Genomic DNA, 24,522 nt, shown 5'->3' with positions numbered 1-24,522 from the left:
TAAAGATATTTTTAAAATATCTTTATGTCTCTATGAAGCCTGAATTTTAATGGAGCAAGAGTGAAAGCAGAGAGACAAGTCAGGAGACTATTGCAGAGTCAGGGTGAGAGTTTACGGTGTCTTGCACTAATATGGAAGTAGAGGAGATGAAAAGATGGAGTTGGATCTGGGATAGGTTTTGCAGGTAGAGTCAGCAGATCTTGTTGACAGATTGGATGAAAATGGCAGAGTTAATGCTGACGCATAACTTTTTGCCGTAAGCAGATACGTAGTTTATACTTTACTCAGCTCAGTTAAGCTCAGCCATTTACTGAGACAAGGAGATGATGAAAGGGAGGAGCAATTTAGGGGGCTGGTGATAAAAATGAAAGACATCCTTGAATCTCCCCACTCCCACTAAACTCAAACTATCACTAAATTCTATTTACCTTACTTCATATATTGCTCATATCTACTCAATTATCTCCTTTACCACTGCCACCATCCTATCCAAGTTCTCATTATCCCCCACAGAGACTACTGCAAAAGAAGTTAAAATTGACTCCACCTTCAGTATCGTACTCATTTAATCTTTTCTCCACACTTCTACCAGATGTTCTCCAAGGGCAAATCTGATCAAGTCACCCTACCCTTTTTTTTTTTTTTTTTTGAAAAGGAGTCTTGATCTGTCACCAGGCTGGAGTGCAGTGGTATGATCTTGGCTCGCTGCAACCTCCGCCTCCCAGGTTCAAGCAATTCTCCTGCCACAGCCTCCTGAGTAGCTGGGACTACAGGTGCATGCCACCACATCCAGCTAATTTTTGTATTTTTAGTAGAGACAGGGTTTTGCTATGTTGGCCAGGTTGATCTCGAACTCCTGACCTTAGGTGATCCGCCCTCCTCGGCCTCCCAAAGTGCTGGGATTACAAGCGTGAACCACTGCGCCCAGCCCAAACTACCCTTCTACCCCACACTCACTATATTTTAAAGGACTTTTCATTGCCTTTGGATTAAAGATAAAACTTTTAAGGGCTTACATGGTCTACCCCCGCGCATATTCCCCAATCTCATCTCCCACTTTCCCTCCTGCTTTCTGTGTTTCTGTTACATTGTCCTAATCTGGCCAGTAGGTCTTTGTATATGATATTCTCTCTGTCTAGAATATACTTACTTTCACATGTCCCCTCTTCCACCACATTCTACCTAATAACTACTGCTGTTTCTTCAGATGCCCAGTTAAATCATCCCTTCCTTAATAATAAAGGCTTCCCTGACCTCTCTAACCAGGTTAATTCCCTTAGTTACATCCACAATACCAGGTAGCTTTCCTTGACAGCAATTTCCACTCTTGTAATTTTTCATTTTCTTGTGATTACGTTATTAATGTCTGTCTTCTTTTCTAGTATTTAAGCTCGATGGAAGCAATGAGAGTTCCATGAGGGCAGGGGGCTGTTCTTTTTCCTCCTACCACTATATATACAACACCCAGCATAAAGCCTGGCACTTAGTAAATACTCAATAAATATTTGTTGAGAACTGAATTCAATGAATAAGTGAATCCTAATTGTTAATGCCTCATTAACATAATATGATCTCTTGAATTAATTTGGAAATATTCTAGTACCTCTGAAAGAAGAAATGGCAATGAGCATTATTATTATTATTTGGGAGGAGTTTACAATTGATAAATGTACATTAACACATCACTATCACCCATATTTTATAGTTTACATTAGGGTTCACTCTTGGTGTTGTATATTCTGTGGGTTTCGATGAATGTGTAAAATCCACCATTATAGTATCACACAGAGTATTTTCACTGCCCTAAAAGTCCTTTATGGTCCATCTATTCATCCCTCCCTCCCCCTAACTCCTGGCAACCAGTGATCCTTTTACTGTCTCCATAGTTTTGCCTTTTCCAGAATGTCATATAGTTGGAATCATATAGTATGTAGCTTTTAAGATTGACCTCTTTTACTTTAGTAATACACATGTAAGTTTCCTCCATGTCTTTTCATGCCTTAATAGCTCATTTCTTTCTTTTCAATACTGAAAAATATTCCATTGTTCTTTAAATCCTTAAGTTGAGAATGACTGTTTGAAACTACATTCCCTCATACTTAACTGTCTTTGATCATCTGAGATTTTACTTGCGGCTTTCTTTTCTTTAACTCTCTCTCACTTACTTGTGGTTGCATGGATAAGAAAAGATTACGGTACTCTTCCATTGTGAGTCAATTCGGTTTTCTTCCTCTTATTTATTTATTTTTGAGGCAGGGTCTCACTCTGTCACCCAGGCTGGAGTGTAGTGATACAATCTAGGCTCACTGCAACCTCTACCTCCTGAGTTCAAGCAACTCTCCTGCCTCAGCCACCCTAGTAGCTGGGATTACAGGCATGTGCTACCATGCCCAGCTAATTTTTTTGTGTGTGTTTTTAGTAGAGACAGGGTTTCACCATGTTGGCCAAGCTGGTCTTGAACTCCTGACCTCAAGTGATCCGCCCGCCTTGACCTCCCAAAGTGCTGGGATTACAGGCGTAAGCCACCGCACCAGCCCCTCTTACTTTTCGCCAGAAATATGATTAAATACCAAAATTGACCAATGAGTTGCATTTTATTTAATTTCCTTCACCATTAAGGATAATTTTATGAAAAGGCTAATTAACATTAAAGCCAACTAATTTTCTCACAACCAGAAAGAAGTATATCAAAGACTCCTGGCTAATATTCAAACTGAAAATAATAGCCCTGCATACATAACTTAATTTACATTTCATGAATAAAATAAGTGGCTTAATTTATATTCTATGAATAAAATAGATGTAATGAAATCTAACATATGAGTAGGGAGTATATAAATTGACTTGTGCTTTTAAAAATAAATATGCTATAATGTATTTATTCTGACTTTAAAGCTTTATGTATAAATATTGGAAATAATGATTTTAATTGTTTTATAATCTAACTCAGGTTTAATAATATTCTTTATAAAATATTTTTCAGAGAAATATTTCAAAATTCCAAATTTACAGCAATTGATGAGAGATGCAGGCAAAGACCATCAATGGCGAAGATTAAATCTCATTCTCAGTGTGTTTTTATTTCTCGAAATTTTCATACTGGGAGATTCCAATTACAGGTAGGATGTAATATTTTATAGTAATCTTTTCAAATAATTTCTTTTGATACCATGTTATTAGCATTGCTGTCTTAAAATCTGAAGGACAGAGAATCCACTGTTATTTTTTAATTTGAGGGACAAACTAGTTAGAGTTTATACTATAGGAAAACTGAAAAGCTAAATGAAAATATATCACCTTCTACAGTTGTTTCTTCATATCTCTAGCCCAACAACCTGCATTCCACATATTGGGATTGCTATAGGGATAAAGATAAATGGCATAAGAAAAACTGAAAGCAAAATTACCAGGCTTGTCAAAGGAAAAAGATCTGGAGATAAGAGATACTCCAGATAGCCTAACCATAGCAATTGAAATTAAATTCACTTTGACAATGATGTACTAAGCCTTTACTATATTCCAAGCTCCTCTGGGCCCCTTTATTGAAGATAGTAAGATATGGCACCTACCTTCAAGGTATATGTGTAGTACAAGTGAGAAAGGCAGACACCTAATTAAATTTGTGTAATATGGTAAGCGTCAACACAATGCTAAATGAACAAAGGAAAAAAAGGCAGAGACTAAAACTACAATAGCTAAGCAAAACAGTGTTTGTTTTGTAGATAGATAAATAGTGACAAATTGATAGGTTGTCAGAGTTTCACTATGTATCTTGAGTATTCAACTCAAGTTGTACTCAGTGTTCATTGATTTAACAAACATTTGCTGGCTGGCCATGGCAGCTCATGCCTGCAATCCCAGCACTTTGGGAAGCCAAGGGCGGGAGGACTGCTTGAGCCCAGGAACTGGAAACCAGCCCAGGCAACACAGCGAAACCCCATCTCTATAAAAATTTTAAAAATAAAAAAGTAGTTGGATGTAGTGGCTCCTGTAGTCCTAGTTGTTCAGGAGGCTGAGGCAGGAGGATCCTTTAAGTACAGGAGTTTGAAGTTGCAGTGAGCTATGACTGTGCTACTGCACTCCAGCCTAGGTGACAGCAAGACCCTGTCTCAAAAACAAACACATTTGTTGAGTACTTTATATACATCAGCACTAGTTTTGCCACTGAGGCTATATAAACAAATAAGATATGAGCCCAGCCCTAGATGAGCTCAAAATCAGTAGAGAAGAAAAATACATAAACTAAATAAGTACAACATCATATGATAAGAGCTCACAAAGTTGAAGAAGTGCAGACAAAAAAGGCTGAAATGAGGAGGGCTTCACAGAGAAGACATTTTGAACTGGGTTTTAAGAAATGAAGAGAAGTTTGTCGGGAAGAAAGAGAACAAAGGACATCTCATGTCCAAAGGCTTGTGGCTATGAAAGGAAGCAATATATTCAGTAAAAATGTTATAATGTTTGGAGCCTAGGATTCAGAAGACAGTGGTGGAAAAAGACGCTGGGGATGAGATTGTGATGAGCCTCATTTGCACCCTAAGGATTTTGAAGTTTACCCCTTAGGCTGCACAGAACCACTGAAGGATTGTAGTAATATGGTCAAGAGCATTGTCTGTAGAGCCAGATTACAGATTTCAATTCTGACTGTACCACCAATAGCTGTATAATGTTAGGCAAGTTACTTAACTTCTCTGTGTCTCAGTTTCCTCATCTGCAAAATAAGGATAATTTCACCTCCATAGAGTTGTTGTGGGATTAAAGGAATTATGTGAAAAAGCACTCCGAATAGTGCCTGATCCTGTAGTGAGCACCGTAAAATTCTACTATTATTTTTACTGGAAGATTTTAAGCATGTGGATGTAAACATCAAATTAATTCTAAAGATTATTTCCTCTGACTTTCGAATGAAGGACAGTTTGAAATAGAGATTGCATTACAGAGAAAAATTGTTTCTATGTATGCATTTAATATTAATTTATTCAGTACCCATCACGTACTAGGCATTTTGCTAGGTACTAATGATATAATAATACCATCATACTTAATGATGTATAGACACTAATAGACAATTACAAAAGTGTCATGAGTGCAATTTTAATTAGATTGTTTATTATTCATTCAACAAATATGTAAGAAGTGCTTATATGCCAGGCATTGTATTAGGTCACTGGGAATTTGGAGATGACCAAGGGAGATAATAGCCCCTGCTTTTATGAAATTTTTAGTGTAGTGGGAGAGAGAAATAATGCACAAGTGAACACAAAAGATAATTCAGGATTCTTTTATTTATTTTTTAATTGACAAAAATTGTATATATTTATCATGTACAACATGATGTTTTGAAATATGTGTGCTTTGTGGAATGGCTAAATAATGTTAGTTAACACGTGTGTTACCTCACATACTTGTCATTTTTTGTGGTGAGAACGCTTAAAATCTACTCTCTTAGTGATTTTCAACAATACAATACATTGTTATTGACTATAATCACCGTGTTGTACAATAGATTCCTTGAATCTATTCCTCTTATCTAACTGAAATTTTGTGTCCTTTGACCAACATCTCCTCTGTCACCCTGCCACCCCCAGCCCCTGGTATCCTGCCATCCCAGCCCACCTTCTACTGTCTGCTTCTACGAGTTCAACTTTTTTAGATTCCACATTTGAGTGAAATCATGGGTATTTGTCTTTCTGTGCCTGGTTTCTTTCACTTAATATAATGTCCTCCAGGTTCACCCTGGTTGTCACAAATGACAAAGTTTCCTTCTTTTTTAAGGCTGTTATTCAGGATCATTGATATTCAGTGACAGGAACCTCATTCAAACTAGAATAAGAAAAAAAATAGTATGAAAAGTTTAAGGTAGTGCTAACCTCAGCCAGTCAATTTCAGTACAAAAGAACTCTTTTGTATTGTCCCTGTTTTTCTTATCTCAATTTCTGCCTCTGTATTGGCTTCTTCCTCTTCTACTACAGGCAGACCTCTATGGGGCAGGAGGATAAAATGATAATAAAAATAGGTTTAATATGATAAAAAACTAGAGATTGATTTCTAACAAAAACTTTTATTGTGAAATATGACATACATACAGAAGAATACATATACACATACACATGAAATTTAAATAATAAATGGATTTTTTATACTCACTGCCCAGAATAAAAATAGAATGTTACCAGTACCTTTGAGATATTCTGAGTCTTATAATCTGTCACACCTCCAACTCCCACCCTCCACTAAAGGAACCACTATCCTGTAATTACAGCTAATCATTTCCTTACTTTTCCTTATAGTTTTGCCATAAATGTTATAGAATAATATATTATTAAATTTCATGTGTTTTAGACTCTATATCTAATCTTTCCTTTTTTGTGCAGTATTGCATTTCTGAAATTCCTCCAGTTGATGTATGTAGCCATAGTTCATTGCTTTTACTGTTATTTGGTATTCCATTGTGTGAAAATATCAAATTTTCTGTGGTTTACATTAAGTTTGGGGTGGTTTTCAGTTGTTTCTCTGAAATCTTTATAGAGGCTATACCTAAGAGTAGAATTGCTGCATTATGGGGTAAGTGCATATTCAACCTTATTAGATAATTCCAAATTGTTTTCCAAAGTAGCTATGTCAATATATGTTCCCCCAACACATATATAAGTGCACAGATTACTTCATATCTTCAACAATCTTGGCATTTTCAGGCTTCTATATTTCTGACAACCTAATGGATGTGTAATAGTATCTATAGTCTTCATACCTAATTTTCTTCAAGCCATTGTAGATTCATAGCAAAACTGAGCAAAAAGTACAGAGTCGCACTATATTCTTTCCCCCACACAGGCACAGCCTCCCCAACTATCCACATCCTACACCAGAGAGGTGCATATTCTACCATTGATGAACCCACATTGACACATAATAATCCAAAATTCATAGTTTACAATAATGTTCACTTTTGGTATTATGTAGTCTATGGGTTTTGACAAATGTACAATCATGTCATTACAGTATCATACAGAATGGTTTCATTATCCTAAAAGTCCTCTGTGCTTCTCTGATTTATCCCTCCCTCTGCTCTAACCCCTGGCAACCCCTGATCCTTTTACTGTTTCCAAAGTTTTCGCCTTTTCCAGAATAGGCACATTTGTCATATAGTTGGAATCACACAATATGTAGTCTTTTCAGATTGGCTTCTTTCACTTAGCAATGTGCATTTAAGCTTTCTCCATGTATTTTCATGGCTCGATGGCCTGTCTTAGTCTGTTTTCTGTTGCTTATACCAGAATACCTGAAACTGGGTAATTTATAAAAAACGAAATGTATTTCTTACAGTCTGGAGTTCGGAAGTCTAAGGTCAAGGAGGGGCACATCTGGTGAAAGCCTTCTTTCTGGTAGGATTTCTGCAAAGTCCTGAGATGGCATAGGGCATCACATGGTGAAGGGGCTGAGTGTGCTAGTTCAAGTCTCTTGTCTTCTTAGAAAGCCACTAGTCCCACTCCTGTGATAACCCATTAATCTATTAATCCATTAAGCCATTAATGGATTAATCTATTTATGACCCAATCACTTCTTAAAGGCCCCACCTTCTGAATACTGCCACATTGTGGATTAAGTGTGGATTAAGTTTCAACATGAGTTTTGGAGGGACAAATATTGAAACTATAGCCTAGCCTATTTCTTTTTAGCACAGAATAATGTTCCATTGTATACCATAGTTTATTTATCCATTCACCTATGGAAGGACATTTTGGTTTTTTCCAAGTTTTGGCAATTATGAATAAAGTTGCTATAAGCATATGTGTGGAGGTTTTCGTATAAACATAAATTTTCAACTTATTTGCATAAATACCAGGGAACACAATTATGGGATCTTATGGTATGAGTGTGTGTAGTTTAATAAGAAAATGCCAATTTTTCTTCCAACGTATATCACTCTGCATTTCCACCCGCAATGCATGAGAGTTCCTGTTGCTCCCCATTCTCAACAGCATTTGTTGTTGTCAGTGTTTTGGAGTTTCACCATTCTAACAAATGTGTAGTGGTATCTCATTTTAATTTGCAATTCCCTATAACATGTGATGTTGAACACCTTTTCATGTGCTTATTTGCTATCTGTCTTCTTCGATGAGATGTCTGTTCGATCTTTCATTCATTTTTAATTAGGTTATTGATTTTCTTATTGCTGAGTTTTAAAGAACATAAGTTTTAAAGAACTTATATATAACAAGTTTAAAATATATATTTTATACACACACACACATATATACACACACACACACATTATATATATATATAGAGAGAGAGAGAGAGAGAGCAATAATCTTTTATCAGATATGTACTTTGCAAACATTTTTTCCCAGCCCATGGCTTGTATCTCTCGGTATTTCACTGTAGTTTTTTTTTTTTTTTTTTTTTTTTTTTTTGAGACAGAGTCTCGCACTGTTGCCCAGGCTGGAGTGCAGTGGCGCGATCTCGGCTTACTGCAAGCTTCGCCTCCTGGGTTCACGCCATTCTCCTGCCTCAGCCTCCCAAGTTGCTGGGACTACAGGCGCCCGCCACCATACCCGGCTAATTTTTGTATTTTTAGTGGAGACAGGGTTTCGCCAGGTAGGCCAGCCTAGTCTTGAACTCCTGGCCTCAAGTGATCCGCCCACCTTGGCCTTCCAAAGTGCTGGGATTATAGGCGTGAGCCACTGTACCTGGCCTCTTTGCACTATTTTTAAGGTGTGTTTTTGTTGCAGGGCAGCCGCCTCAAAACTGGGGTTTAGCCTAGGAGAAAGCCAGGAAAGAATTCAAGGGCAAGCTGGTGGTGTTGGACAGCAATCTTTTGTTGAACATTACTGCTCTTTGCAGATCAGGGCTAATTCATAGGCAGCACATCCAGAGACAGCAACCTATGGGCTCTTATCAACTGTGATTATACTCAGTAAACCCACATTCAATTACATGCAAATTAAGGAGTGGATCAATGCAAATGGAGGAATGGATTACTTAGAACTTTCTAGGAAAGGGGCAGTAATATCTGAGTCATTGCCATGGAAAGTGGTCATAACTTCTGGGTCACTGCCATGACACTGGTGATAGTGTCTTATATTAATGAGCAATGAAGGCAGCTAGGGATCACTTTTGTCACCATCTGCTGGTTCCTATGGGTTTCTTCACTTTATTCTGTCTGGACAAGATCCTGTTTTGGTCAGCAGGGTTGTGACCAGAAAACAAGTCCTGCTGGCTTCCTAACCTCATTCCCCACCTCAGAGATTACTCTTCCTTAATCTTAAAGGGTCGGTGGAAGGGCAGAGGCCCATCTTCTGTAACTGCTTCTTGCTCATTTTATGGGTATAGGCCCTGCCTAGCATTGGAGGAGTAAAAATCTCTGGATACCTTACCCAAAGGGCCCAACGGGAAGGTGTTTTTGTTTTCAGGCTCAAAAGATGGGATGCAGTTGGAAGCCTTGTGCCAGCATCATCTTCATGTGTAATCTAGAAAGTATAAACTTTACTAGAAGGTTAAACAAGAAAAAGAATTAGAAGGAAGAGAAAAATTAATGCTCCTATGCCCACCCACAGCATCACATTATCTATTTATGCATTTGTGAAATAATAGCTTTCAGTCTTTTAGGGGGTTATAAACGTAAGTCTGGTATCCTACTCTTAGGCTTGCGAGGACTTATAAGAAACAGGCTTAATCCTGGACATATATCCAGCTAGTGATTCCCTTGAAGTTTAATAGCAGTAGGGTTTTTAGTTTTAAGTTTTTAGTAACACTAAGTCTTCCAGGAGGAGGCAATACTTTATTTCTATATTCTTGAAGGGCCTTGTAAACCTATCCTAAATTATAAAGGGGGCATAGTGCTGGACTGTAGGAATGAGTCACCATGCCCAGCTGTAATTAACTTTATAGAAGCCTTGCACATCTTATTTTGTTACCAAGCAATGGGCATTCTGTCTGACATGCATAGAAACCAATAGTATGGCACCAGCTTTTTAGGAAAGAAAAAGCTTCATTGCAAGGTCAACTGGGCAAGGAGTTAGAAGGCAATGCTCAAATATGTCACCCTGAGCTGGAGTCTGGGAGCAGATTTGAAAGACAGAGAGTAACTATGAAAGAGATAGAAAAATGTAACTAGGCATGATCTGATTGGGTCCCAAAGAGGAGGTGCCAGGTCATTGGGTTTTAAATTTGTACTTCAGCAAAACAGGAGCTAGGTGCGGTGGCTCATACTTGTAATCCCAGCACTTTGGGTTGCTGAGGTGGGTGGATTGCTTGAGCTCAGGAGTTCAAGACCAGCCTGGGCAGCATAGCGAGACCCCAGCTCTAAAAACAAAAAACAAAAACAGGGAACCCCCTCACTTCTTAATTGGGTCCCTGTTCCTCAACTCAAGTTACTTAGGTTCTGCACGTGGTTAACTTTTCCATTCTGGTCAGCTCTGGGTCACATATCAGGCATGATTGGTTCATCTGGACATGCTCAAGTGTGACTTGCAACCTGGGGGCCCACTGCAACTGAGAAACTCAGTATTTTGTTACAATTGCTGCTGACAAAGTATAACCAGAGTGAACTGGTTCTATAATTACATTGTTAGTTTTTATTACTGGAATTTTTTTGAGACAGGGTCTTGCTCCATTGCCCAGGCTGGAGTGCAGTGGCAAAATCATAGGTCACTGTAACCTTGAACTCCTGGACTCAAAGCATCCTCCTACCTCAGCCTCCTGAGTAGCTGGAACTACAGGTACATACCACCATGTCCACTTTTAAAAAAAAATTGTAGAGATAGAGTCTTGCTGTGTTGCCGAGGCTAATCTCGAACTCCTGGGCTCAAGTGAGCCTCCTGCCTCAGCCTCCCAATGTGCTTATTACAGGTATCAGCCACTGCACCCAACTCGTATTACTGAAAAATGTATATGTTTGTGCTTTTGTGAAATGATTTTAAGTAACCTTTTAATTTTAGAATAATCTATGATTTATAGAACAGTCATGAAGATAATATAAAATTTTCATACACCCTTCACCCAGTTTTCCTCCAGTGCTAAAATCTTAAGTTACCATGGTACATTTGTCAAAACTAAGAAACCAACACTGGTACATTATTATTAACTAAACTCCAGATGTTATTTAGATTTCGCCAGTTTTTACGTGAATGTACTTTTGCTATTTCAGGACCTAATCCAGGATCCTACATTGCATTTGTTTCTTTAATTTCCTCTGCTCTGTGACTGTATCTCCATCTTTCTTGTTTAACCTAACCTTTACAGTTTTGAGGAGTGCTGGTCATGTTTGTAAAATGTCCCTCAATTGGGGTTTGTTTATTTTTTTTTCATTATTTATAACTTGGGTTATGTATTCTGGGGAAGAATACCACTGAAGTGAAATTAATGTGATTTAAAAAATATTTTATTGATACAATTTTTAAAATATTTTGAGATTAATTACCTACAATAGAATGCAAAGAATTTAGATATTCCACTTAATAAACATTGACAGCTGTATATACATTCAACCAACACCTAAAACAAACTACAGAACATTTTTATCACCTAAGAAAATTCTCTCATGTCTGCTTTCTAGTCAATTCCTCTACCCATCCCAGGTATCAGCTTTCTGATTTTTTGTCGTTTTTTTTTTTTGAGATGGAGTTTCGCTCTTGTCGCCCAAGCTGGAATGCAATGATGCGATCTCAGCTCACTGCAACCTCTGCCTCCTGGGTTCAAGCGATTCTCCTGCCTCAGCCCCGGAATAGCTGGGACTACAGACGCATGCCACCAAGCCCAGCTAATTTTGTATTTTTAGTAGGACAGGGTTTCACCATGTTGGCCAGGCTAGTCTAGAGCTCCTGACCTCAGGTGATCCACCTGCCTTGGCCTTCCAAAGTGCTGGGGTTACAGGTGTGAGCCACTGCGCCCAGCAGCTTTCTGATTTCTGACAAGGTTTAGTTTTTATCTGTTCCTAAATTATGTATAAATTAAATTATATCTTTTATGTCTGATTACTCTCACTTAATAAGAGTTTTGGGGCTCACCCATGTTATTGTGTGTGTTAGAACTTTGTTCTTTCTATTGATAAGTGGTAGTCCATTATAGGAACATTTTATGCATTCTCTTGTTGATGGATATTGGGTTGTTTTTAGTTTTTGACTACTATGAATAAGGCTACTCTAAACAACCACATACTTTTAGTGAACATATATTCTCATTTTTCTTTTCTTTTTTTTTTTTTTTTTTTTTTTGAGATAGAGTCTCGCTCTGTCACCCAGGCTGGAATGCAATTGCGTGATCTCAGCTCACTGCAACCTCCACCTCCTGGGTTCAAGCGATTCTCCTGCCTCAGCCTCCCGAGTAGTTGGGACTATAGGCGCGTGCCACCACGCCCAGCTAACTTTTTGTATTTTTAGTAGAGATCAGGTTTCACCATGTTGGCCAGGCTGGATTAGAACTTTTGACCTCCAGTGATCTACCCACCTTGGCCTCCCGAAGCACTGGGATTACAGGCGTGAGCCACCGCGCCCAGCCTGTATTTTCATTTTTCATGGGAAAGTACCTGAACCTGGAATTGTCAAGGCTGGGGGAGACATATATGTAAATTTATAAGAAACTGCTGAGCAGATTTCCAAAGTGATTGTAACTTATTTCACTCCCACCAGCAATAAGTGAGAGTTTCAATTTTCCATGGACTTGCCAACATATGGTGGTATTATTAGTATTTTTAATTTTAGCTATTTTAGTGGGTGTAAAACGGCATTTAAATGTGCTTTTAGGCCAGGCACAGTGGCTCACTCCTGTAATCCCTGCACTTTGGGAGGCCAAGGTGGGCAGATCACCTGAGATCAGGAATTCAAGACCAGCCTGGCCAGTATGGCGAAATCCCATCTCTACTGAAAATAAAAAAAATTAGCCAGGTGTGGTGGTGCTTGCCTGTAATCCCAGCTTCTCAGGAGGCTGAGGCAGGAGAATCGCTTGAAATTGGGAGGCAAAGGTTGCAGTGAGCAGAGATTGTGCCACTGCGCTCCAGCCTGGGTGACAGAGCAAGACTTTGTCTCCAAAAAATAAAATAAAATAAAATAAAATAGCTTTTAATTTATATTTCCCTGATGACTAAAGACGGTGAGCTTGTTGGCTAGCTGTATATATTTGTGTGTGTGACCTGCTTGTTTCAGTCTTTTACCCACTTTTTAAACTGGAAAGTTGGTTTGACTTTGTTTGCTTTTTTTGCTTTTGTTTTGTTTTGTTTTGAGATGGAGTCTGGCGAGGTCACCCAAGCTTGAGTGCAGTGGCACAATCTTGGCTCACTGCAACATCTGCCTTCCTGGTTCAAGTGATTCTCCTGCCTCAGCCTCCTGAGTAGCTGGGATTACAGGCATGTACCACCATGCCTGGCTAATTTTTGTATTTTTAGTAGAGACGGGGTTTCACCATGTTGGCCAGGCTGGTCTCAAACTCCTGACCTCAGGCGATCCACCTGCCTCGGCCTCCCAAAGTGCTGGGATTACAGGCGTGAGACACCGTGCCCGGCCATGCAGCTAAATTTTTAAATTTTTTGTAGAGATGGGGTCTCAAACTCCTGGCCTCAAGTCATCCTCCCTCCTCGGCCTCTCAGAGCACTGGGATTATGAGTGTGAGCCACTGCACCCAGCCCATGCTACCCTTTATAATCACTCCCTCCCTCCCTTTCCCTAGCTCCTGGCAACCAGTGATCTGTTGCCCATCTCTATAATTTTATCATTTCCAGAATGTTATATAAATGGAGTCATGTAACATGTGGTCTTTTGACATTGGCTTTTCTTTTGAGATTGTGCAGTGGCACAATCATAGGTCACTGTAACCTTGAACTCATGGACTCAAGGGATCCTCCCACCTCAGCCTCCTGAGTAGCTAGGACTACAGACAATTGCCACCACACCCCAGGAGACCCAGTTTAATACCTGTCTTATTCATTTCAGGCTGCTATGACAAAAATAACATAGATTGGGTGGCTTAAACAACTTTTATTTCTCACAGTTTTGAAGGCTGAGAAGTCCAAGATCAAGATGCTGTAAGATCCGGTTCTGGTGAAGGCCCTCTTCCTGGTTTGGAGATGGCCTTTTTCTTGCTGTGTTTTCAGATGGCAGGGAGCAGAGAGCGCAAGAGCGCACTTTCACATCTCTTCTTATAAAGGCACTAATTCCATTCATGAGAGTCCAAGTCCTCATGTCTTAATTACTTCCCAAAGGCTCCACCTCCTAATATCATCACATTGAGGGTTAAGATTTCAGTGTATGAATTTTGAGCTGACACATACATTCAGTCGGTAATAATATCCATACGATCCCTCCAAGTTGCTGCATCAATAGTTTGTTCTTTTTCATGGCTGAGTAGTATAACATTGTGTGTTATACTAATGATTAAATCACAGAGTTTAATCATTTATGCATTGAGGGATATTTGAGATGTTTCCAGTTTGCAGCTTGCACATAAAGGGCCACAAACATTCATGTACAGGTTTTTCTGTAGAGATAAGTTTTCATTTCTCTAGAATAAATGCCCAGGAATGCAGTTTCTGGGTCATATATTTAATGCCCAGGAATGCAGTTTCTGGTAAGAGTATATTTAACTTTTAAGAAACTGTCAGACTTCATTCCAGAGTAACTGTACCATTTTACATTTCCAACAGTAATGTATGAGAGATCCAGTTTCTTAATTTCTTTTTTTTTTTTTAAGAGACAAGGGCCTTGCTATATTGCCCAGGCTGGACTCTTAACTCCTGGGCTCAAGTGATCCTCCCACCTCAGTCCCCTGAGTAGCTGAGACTACAGACATGTGCCACTACACTCCAAGAAATGCAGTTTCTAAGCATCCTTGCCGGCATTTGATACTATCTATATTGTTTATTTTAGCCATTTAAAACTATGTGTTTTCATATATGATATATGTGTCCAATTTCATTCATATGCAATGGATATCTCATTGTCCCAACATCATTTGTAGAAAAGTCTTTTTTTCCCATTCCATTGTCTCAGCACACTTATCAAAAATCAGTTGGCTGTAAGTGTGAGCATTTATTTCTGGACTCTGAGTTCTATTTCATTGATGTATATGTCTCATACCAACACCATGCTGTCTTGATTATTGTAGCTTTGTAGTAAATTTTAATATCAGGAAGTATGAGCCTTCCAGTTTTGTTCTTTTTCAAGATTATTTTGACTATCATAGTTTTACATCTTACATTTCTATGTTTGGTCCATTTTTAGTTAATTTTTCTTTTTCTTTTTTGAGATGGAGTTTCACTCTTGTTGCCCAGGCTGGAGTGCAGTGGCGCTATCTTGGCTCACAGCAACCTCCACCTCCCAGGTTCAAGCAATTCTCCTGCCTCAGCCTCCCAAGTAGCTGGGATTACAGGCATGCACCACCATGCCTGGCTAATTTTGTATTTTTAGTAGAGATGGAGGTTTCTCCATGTTGGTCAGGCTGGTCTCAAACTCCTGACCTCAGGTGATCTGCCCACCTTGGCCTCCCAAAGTGCTGGGATTACAGGTGTGAGCCACTGTGCCCAGCCGTTAATTGTTTTGTATAAGGTGTGAGGTTTAGGTCAAGGTTCATTTGTGGCAGTACACATGTCTAATTGTTCCAGTATTATTTGTTGAAAAAGTAAACACAATGAATTGCTTTGCTTTGCATCTGTGAATTGCTTTTGCAATTCTTCTCCTGTCTATGGCAGTTCCTCTTCCTCCTCCTTTCTCCATTTTAGTCAGTGGTAACAGCTACTGTAGATGTCTTCTCTCTTATTAAGAGTTTGTCACTTTCTGGAGTTTCGTTTTTTGTTTTATTTTTAAAAGATGATTATTGGCTGGGCTTGGTGGCTCACACCTATAATCCTAGCAGTGTGAGAAGCTGAGGTGGGAAGATCATTTGAGCCCAGGAGTTTGAGACCAGCCTGGGCAACAAAGCAAGACATCGTCTCTAGCAAAAAGAAAGAGAGAGAGAGAGAGAAAGGAAGAAAAAAAATTTAAAAAGATAGTTAAGCTTATCCATATTGCTTGTGTCATTAGAGTAAGAGCAATGATCTTTTACAACTTTCTACATTTAAACCTAAAATAAGCAATGATTGGCCATGGATTGCTGGCCAGTAGAAATAGTCGTTTTCTGGCTAGTACATAGAAATGATCCCACTGCTGCCACACTACTAAATGCTTTGGCTGACACCACCCATTGGAGTGTAGTGACCAGTGGTCCAAGAGCACCTCGGCGCCCCCAGCAAAGTGAATTCCCAACCTTGAGCCAGAGAACAAAGTCAGGGCCCAGTGCAAGTCCCTTAGAGTTAGAGCACACAGTCTAGGAATTGGGAGCTGAGGATTGGCCCCCTAAAATATTCTAGATATGAAGCCAGTTGGCTGAATCCACCTTATACCAAAATAAAACCCTCAAGGTCATCAAATAGGTGAAAAGGAAAAAGAAAACATCCAAAGGTCAGCAACCTCAGAGATTGATGGTAGATAAACCCACAGTGCAAAAACCCTGACAATTCAAAAAGCCAGAGAGCCTTCTTTCCTCCAAATGACCACATCCGATCTCCAGCAAAGGTTCTGAACCAGACTGAGATGGCTGAAATGACAGAAATAGAATTCAGAATATGAATAGTAATGAAGATTATTGAGCTCCAGAAGTGCATTGAAACCGAGTGCAAGGAAGCTAAAAATCATGATAAAACGATGCAGGAGCTGACAGACAAAATAGTCAGTATAGAAAAGAACCTCACAAACCTGATAGAGCTGAAAAACACACTACGTGAATTTCATAATGCAATCACAAGTATTAATAGCAGAATAGACTAAGCAGAGGAAAGAAACTCAGAGCTTGAAGATGGGCTTTCTGAAATTAGATAGTCAAACAAGAATAGAGAAAAAAGAATGAAAAAGAATGAATAAAACTTCTGAGAAATATGGGATAATGTAAAGAGACCCAATTTACGACTCATTGGTATCCCTGAAAGAGATGGGGATAATGGAACCAATGTGGAAAACATATTTCAGGATACCATCCATCTCTTTCAGGGGACTACAGAGAACTCCAGTAAGATACTTCACAAGAATATTATCCCTGAGACACACATAATCATTGGATTCTCCAAGGTCAAAATGAAAGAAAAAATGTTAAAGCCAGCTAGAGAGAAAAGTCAGGCCACCTACAAAGGGAAGCCCATCAGACTAACTGCAGACCTCTCAAAAGAAACCCTACAAGCCAGAAGAGATTGAGGGCCAATATTCAATGTTCTTAAAGATAAGAAATTCCAACCCAGAATTTCATATCTGGCCAAATTAACCTTCATAAACAAAGGAGAAATAAGATCCTTTTCAGACAAGCAAATTCTGAGAGAATTCATTACCACCAGATCTGCCTTACAAGAGCTCCTGGAGGAAGCACTAAATATGGAAAGGAAAGACCCTTACCAGCCACTACAAGAACACTGAAGTATATGGACCAGTGACACTATAAAGCAACCACGTAAGCAAGTCTGCAAAATAACCAGCTAACATAATGATGACAGGATCAAATCCACACATATCAATATTAACCTTGAATGCAACTGGGCTAAATGCCTTAATTAGAAGACACAGTAGCAAGCTGGAAAAAAGAAGCAAGACCCATTGATATGCTGTCTTCAAGAGACCTATCTCACATGCAACAATACACAGGCTCAAAATAAAGGAATGATGAAAAATCTACCAAGCAAATGGAAAATAGAAAAAGCAGGGGTTGTAATCCTAGTTTCAGACAAAACAGACTTCAAATCAGCAAAGATTTTAAAAAGACAAAGAAAGGCATTACATAATAGTAAAGAGTTCAATTTAAGAAGAAGATCTAACTATTCTAAATATCTATGCACCCAACACAGGAGCACCCACATTCATAAAGCAAGTTCTTAGAGACCTTCAAAGAGACTTAGACTCCTACACAATAGTAGTGGGAGAGTTTTACACCCCACTGACAATATTAGACAGATCAATGGGACAGAAAATTAACAAAGATATTCAGGACCTGAACTCAGCACTGAATCAAATGGGCCTGATAGACATCTGCAGAACTCTTCACCCAAAAAGAACAGAATATACATTCTTCTCATTGCCACGTGGCACATACTCTAAAATCGATTACATAATCAGAAGTAAAACACTCTGGCTGGGCACAGTTGCTCATGCCTGTAATCCTAGCACTTTGGGAGGCCAAAGCAGACAGTTTGAGACCAGCCTGGCCAACAGGGTGAAACCCTGTCTCTACTAAAAATACAAAAATTAGCCAGGCATGGTGGCATGTGCCTGTAATCCCAGCTACTCAGGAGGCTGAGGCAGGAGAATCACTTGAACCTGGGAGGCAGAGGTTGCGGTGAGCTGACATGGCACCACTGCACTCCACTCTGGATGACAGGGCAAGACTCTGTCAAAAAAAAAAAAAAGTAGAACACTCCTCAGCAAATGCAAAAGAACAGAAATCATAACAATCTATCTCTCAGACCAAAACACAATCAAATTAGAAACAAAGACTAAGAAATTCACTCAAAACCATATAATTACATGGAAATTAAATAAACTGCTCCTGAATGTCTTTTGGGTAAACAATGAAATTAAGGCAGAAATCAAGAAGTTCTTTGAAACTAATGAGAACAAAGGTGCAAAATACCAGAATTTCTGAGACATAGCTAAGGCAGTATTAAAAGAGAAACATATAGCACTAAATGCCCACATCAACAAGTTAGAAAGATCTCAAGTTAACAACCTAACATCAAACTAAAAGAACTAGAGAACCAAGAGCAAACAAATCCCAAAGCTAGCAGAAGACAAGAAAGAACCAAAATCAGAGCTGAACTGAAGGAGAATGAGACACACACACAAAAAACATTCAAAAGATCAATGAATCCAGGAGCTGGTTTTCTGAAAAAATAAAATACAATAAAATAAAATAGACCACTAGCTAGACTAACTTAGAGGAAAAGAGACTGTTCAAATAAACACAATCAGAAATGACAAGGGGGATATTACCAGTGACCCATAGAAATACAAATAACCGTCAGAGAATATTATGGACACCTCTGTGCACATAAACTAGAAAATCTAAAAGAAATGGATAAATTCCTGGACACATACATCCTAACACTGAACCAGGAAGAAATTTAGTCACTGAACAGACCAATAATAAGTTGTGAAATTCAGTCAGTGGTAAATAGCCTATCAACCAGAAAAATCCCAGGACCAGATGGACTCATAGCTGAACTCTACCAGATGTGCAAAGAAGAGCTAGTACCATTCCTGCTGAAACTATTCAAAAAAATTAAGGAGGAGGGACTCCACCCTGACTCATTCTATGAGGCCAGCATCATCCTGATACCAAAACCTGACAGAGACACAAAACAAAAAGAAAACTTCAGGCCTATATCTTTGAAGAACATTGATGCAACAATCCTCAACAAAATACTGGCAAACCAAATCCAGCAGCACATGAGAAAGCTTATTCACCATGATCAAGTAGGCTTTATTCCTGGGATGCAAGGTTGGTTCAACATACACAAATCAATAAATGTGATTCATCATATAAACAGAACTAAAGACAAAAACCACATGATTGGACTGGGCACAGTGGCTCATGCCTGTAATCTCAACACTTTGGGAGGCCAAGGCGGGCAGATCACCTGAGGTTGGGAGTTCAAGACCAGCCTGACCAACGTGGAGAAACCCCATCTCTACTAAAAATACATAATTAGCCGGGCGTGGTGGCACATGCCTGTAGTCCCAGCTACTCGGGAGGCTGAGGCAGGAGAATCACTTGAACCCGGAAGGCGGAGGTTGCAGTGAGCCGAGATCACACCATTGCACTCCAGCCTGGGCAACAAGAGTGAAACTCTGTCAAAAACAAAACAAAACAGAACATGATTATCTCAATAGATGCCGAAAAGCCTTTCAATAAAATTTAACACAACTTCATGTTAAGAATTCTTAATAAACTAGGTATTGAAGGAACATACTTCAAAATAATAAGAGCCATCTATGACAAACCCATACCCAACATCATACTGAATGGGCAGAAGCTGGAAGCATTCCCTTGAAAACAAGCACAAGACAAGAATGCCCTCTCTCACCACTCCTATTCAACATAGTACAGGAAGTCCTGGCTAGGGCAATCAGGCAAGAAAAAGAAATAAAGAGCATCCAAATAGGAAGAGAGGAAGTCAAACTATCCCTGTTTGCAGATGACGTGCTCCACTATCCAGAAAACCCCATTGTCTCAGCCCAAAAGCTCCTTAAGCTGATAAACAACTTTGGCAAAGTCTCAGGATACAAAATCAATGTGCAAAAATTACTAACGTTCCTATACACCAACAACAGTCAAGTTGAGAACCAAATCATGAATGCAATCCCATTCACAATTGCCACAAAAAATATAAAATACCTAGGAATACAGCTAATCAGGGAGTTGAAATAACTCTATAAGAAGAACTACAAAACACTGCTCAAAGAAATCAGAGATGACACAAGCAAATGGAAAAACCTTCCATGCTCATGGATAGGAAGAATCAATATTGTTTAAATGGCCATACTGCCCAAAACAATTTATAGATTCAATGCTATTCCTATTAAACTATGATTGACATTCTTCATAGAACTAGAAAAAAAATCATTTTATTTTATTATTTCTATTTTGATCTTGATTTTTTTTTTTTTTTTTTGAGATGGAGTCTTGCTCTGTCACCCAGGCTGGAGTGCAGTGGTGTGATCTCAGCTCACTGAAACAAAAAAGAGCCTGAGTAGCCAAGGAAATCCTAAGCAAAAAGAACAAAGCTGGCGGCATCACGCTGCTGCACTTCAAACTATGCTATAGAGTTACAGTAGCCAAAACAGCTACTGTTTTGTACTGGTACAAAAACAGATGCATAGATCAACAGAACAGAATACAGAACCCAGAAATAAGGCCACACACCTACAATGATCTGATCTTTGACAAACCTGACAAAAACAAGCAATGGGGGAAGAATTCCCTATTCAGTAAATGGTGTTGGGATAACTGGCTAACCATATGCAGAAGACTGAAACTGGACCCCTTCCTTATATCGTGTACAAAAATTAACTCAAGACGGATTAAAGACTTAAATGTAAGTAAAACCCAAATGTATAAAAACCCTGGAAAACCACCTAGGCAATACCATTCTGGACATAGAAATGGGCAAAGATTTCATGATGAAGACACCAATAGCAATTGCAACAAAAGCAAAAATTGACAAATGGGATCTAATTTAACTAAAGAGCTTCTGCACAGCAAAAGAAATTATCAACAGAGTAAACAAAAAACCTACAAATGGGAGAAAATTTTTGCAAACCATGCATCTGACAAAGGTCTAATATCCAGCATCTGTCAGGAACTTCAACAAATTTACAAGAAAAAAACAAGCAGCCCCATTAAAAAGTGAGGAAAGGACATGAACAGACACTTTTCAAAAGAAGACATGCATGTGGCCAAGAATCATATGAAAAAAAGTTCAATATCACTGATCATGAGAGAAATGCAAATCAAAACCACAATGAGATACCATCTCACCAGTCAGAATGGCTGTTACTAAAAAGTCAAAGCTAGACATGGTGGCTCATACCTGTAATCCCAGCACTTTGGGAGGCTGAGGCAGGTGGATCACTTGAGATCAGGAGTTAGAGACCAGTCTGGCCAACATGACAAAACCCCATCTCCACTAAAAAATACAAAAATTAGCTGGGTGTGGTGGTGCACACCTGTAATTCCAGCTACTTGGGAGGCTGAGGCAGGAGAATCACTTGAACCCAAGAGGCAGTGGTTGCAGTGAGCTGAGATCATGCCACTGCACTCCAGCCTGGGTGACAGAGACTCTGTCTCAAAAAAAAAATAAAAAATAAAAAATAACATGCTGGTGAGGCTGCAGAGAAAAAGGAACTCTTACACACTGTTATGGGAGTGTAAATTAGTTGAATCATTGTGGAAGACAGTGTGGCAATTCCTCAAAGGCTTAAAAACAGAAATATCATTTGACCCCACAATCCCATTACTGGATATTAACCAAAGGAATATAAATTGTTAGATTATAAAGACACATGCATGTGTATGTTCACTGCAGCATTATTCACAATGGCAAAGACATGGAATCGACCTAAATGCCCATCAGTGGTAGACTGGATAAAGAAGATATGGTACATATACATTATGGAATACTATGCAGCCATAAAAAAATGAGATCATACCCATTGCAGGAACGTGGATGGAACTCAAGGCCATTATCTTTAGCAAACTAACACAGGAACAGAAAACCAAATACTGCATGTTCTCATTTATATGGGAGAGCCAAATGTTGAAAACACATGGACACATAGAGGGGAACAACACACACTGGGGCCTATAAGAAGGTGGAGGGTGGGAGAAGGAAGAGAATCAGGACAAAATAACTAATGGGTACTAGGCTTAATACCTGGGTGATGAAATAATCTGTACAACAAACCCCCAAGACACAGGTTTACCTGTGTAACAAACCTGCACATGTACTCCTGAACCTACAAGTTAAAAATATATATATATATTTAAATTAAAAAGAAATCTTATTTATGTTTGCACATTACTTATTTTTATTTTTAAAATTGTTATAAAATACATATAACAAAATTTACTATTTTAACCATTTTGAAGTGTACAATTCAATAGCATTAAGTGTATTCACGTTGTGCAACCATCACCACCATTCATCTTCAGAATTTGTTTGTTTGTTTTGAGACAGAGTCTTGCTCTGTTACCCAGGCTGGAGTGCGGTGGCGCAATCTCGGCTCACTGCAAGCTCTGCCTCCCAGGTTCACGCCATTCTCCTGCCTCAGCCTCCCGAGTAGCTGGGACTACAGGCGCCCGTCACCATGCCCAGCTAATTTTTTGTATTGTTAGCAGAGACGGGCTTTCACCGTGTTAACTAGGATGGTCTCAATCTCCTGACTTCGTGATCCACCTGCCTTCACCTCCCAAAGTGCTGGTATTACAGGCGTGAGCCACCGTGCTGGCCCAGAATTTTTTTTTTAAGACAGAGTCTTGCTCTATCGCCCAGGCTGTAGTGCAGTGGTGCAATCTCAGCTCACTGCAACCTCTGCCTCCCAGGTTCAAACAAGTCTCCTGCCCCAGCCTCCCAACCAGCTGGGATTACAGGTGTGCCCTCCTATGCCCAGCTAATTTTTGTATTTTTAGCAGAGGTGGGGTTTCACCATGTTGACCAGGCTGATCTTGAACTCCTGACCTCAAGTGGTCCGCCTGTTTCAACCTCCCAAAATGCTGGGATTACAGGCATGATCCACTGCGCCCAGGCCATGATGTCTTTTCTTTTACATATGGATGATTTGATTTGCTAATATTTTACTTACATTTTTTACATGTCTGTAAATGAATGAAATCAGCCTCAAATTTCCTTTCTTTTTTTTTTCTTTTTCTTTTTTTCCCAGAGACAGAGTCTCACTCTTGCCAACCAGGTTACAGTGGAATGGTGTGATTATAGCTCACTATAACCTCAAACTCCTGGGCTCAAGCAATACTCCCACCTCAGCCTCCCGAATAGCTGGGATTACAGGTGCTCGCCACCACACCCGGCTAATTTTTGTATTTTTAGTAGAGATGGGCTTTCACCATGTTGGCCAAGCTGGTCTCAAACTCCTGACCTCAGATGACCCTCCCATCTTGGCCTCCCCAAAGCACTGGAATTACAGACATGAGTTACTGCACCTGTCCAAATTTTCTTTCCTATACTGTGCTGTCAGACCTTTGTATCAAGGTTATGCTAGGTTCATAAAATGAAAATGATTGGGGAGGGTTTCTTCTTTTTCTGTACTCTGAATAGTTTGTAAAAGAGTAAAACTATTTGTTTTTTGAATGTCTGTTAGGCTCAAATAGTCTTGGATTTAAACTGCCTTTGTAGGAAAATATTTAACAATTAAATCTATTACTTCACAGTGTTGTGTGACAAGGATAATTATTTATATGAAATACAATATAAATGGTGCCCCCTAGAGTTGCTATTGTCTTAGATTTTCATTCTTTCATTTTTTAAAACTTGTACGAACCATTATCATCGTTTTTGTATTTTTCTCAGTAACACTTCAGTAACACACAAACTCAAAATCTTAGTGCTTTATAACAACAAAGGTTTATTTCTCACATTACATATCATCTGTGCATCAGCATTGGCTCTACTTGGCATGTTCTTTTCATTCTGGTATCCAAGCTGAAGGGAAAGTCTCTATAGAACATCCTATCCTTGTGACAGAAGAGAGATGTGGAACCACAGTGTTGGCCCTTAAAGCTTCTATCTAGAAGTGGTCACTTCTGCTCATATTTTATTGGCCAAAGCAAATTTCTTAGTCAAGCTTGATGTCAGTGATACAAAAAAAGTATAATTAGCTCACTGAGAATGGCAAATAATTAGGAACAGTAATGCGCTCTACTACATACAGGTACCATACAGTCAGTGTTGACTTAGATTTACCAACAAACTGATCACTTTCGTTGTCTTTCACGCCTCGA

General features: G+C 39.1%; 1 protein-coding gene across 2 annotated transcripts in view; it reads left to right on the top strand.

Annotated features, from left to right (window-relative positions):
* C1H1orf185 (chromosome 1 C1orf185 homolog) overlaps positions 1–24,522 on the top strand; it is a 45,646-nt gene that overhangs the window by 13,473 nt on the left and 7,651 nt on the right. For both annotated transcript variants that reach the window (XM_513398.6, XM_063780579.1), the window contains exon 3: positions 2,984–3,119. In XM_513398.6, coding sequence (XP_513398.3) covers positions 2,984–3,119 — 136 coding nt within the window. The remainder of the gene's footprint in view (positions 1–2,983; positions 3,120–24,522) is intronic.

This window comes from Pan troglodytes, chromosome 1, assembly GCF_028858775.2.
Source record: "Pan troglodytes isolate AG18354 chromosome 1, NHGRI_mPanTro3-v2.0_pri, whole genome shotgun sequence".
In the NCBI taxonomy this organism is placed as follows: Eukaryota; Metazoa; Chordata; class Mammalia; order Primates; family Hominidae; genus Pan; species Pan troglodytes.
This window is presented reverse-complemented; position numbering and strand designations above follow the sequence as displayed.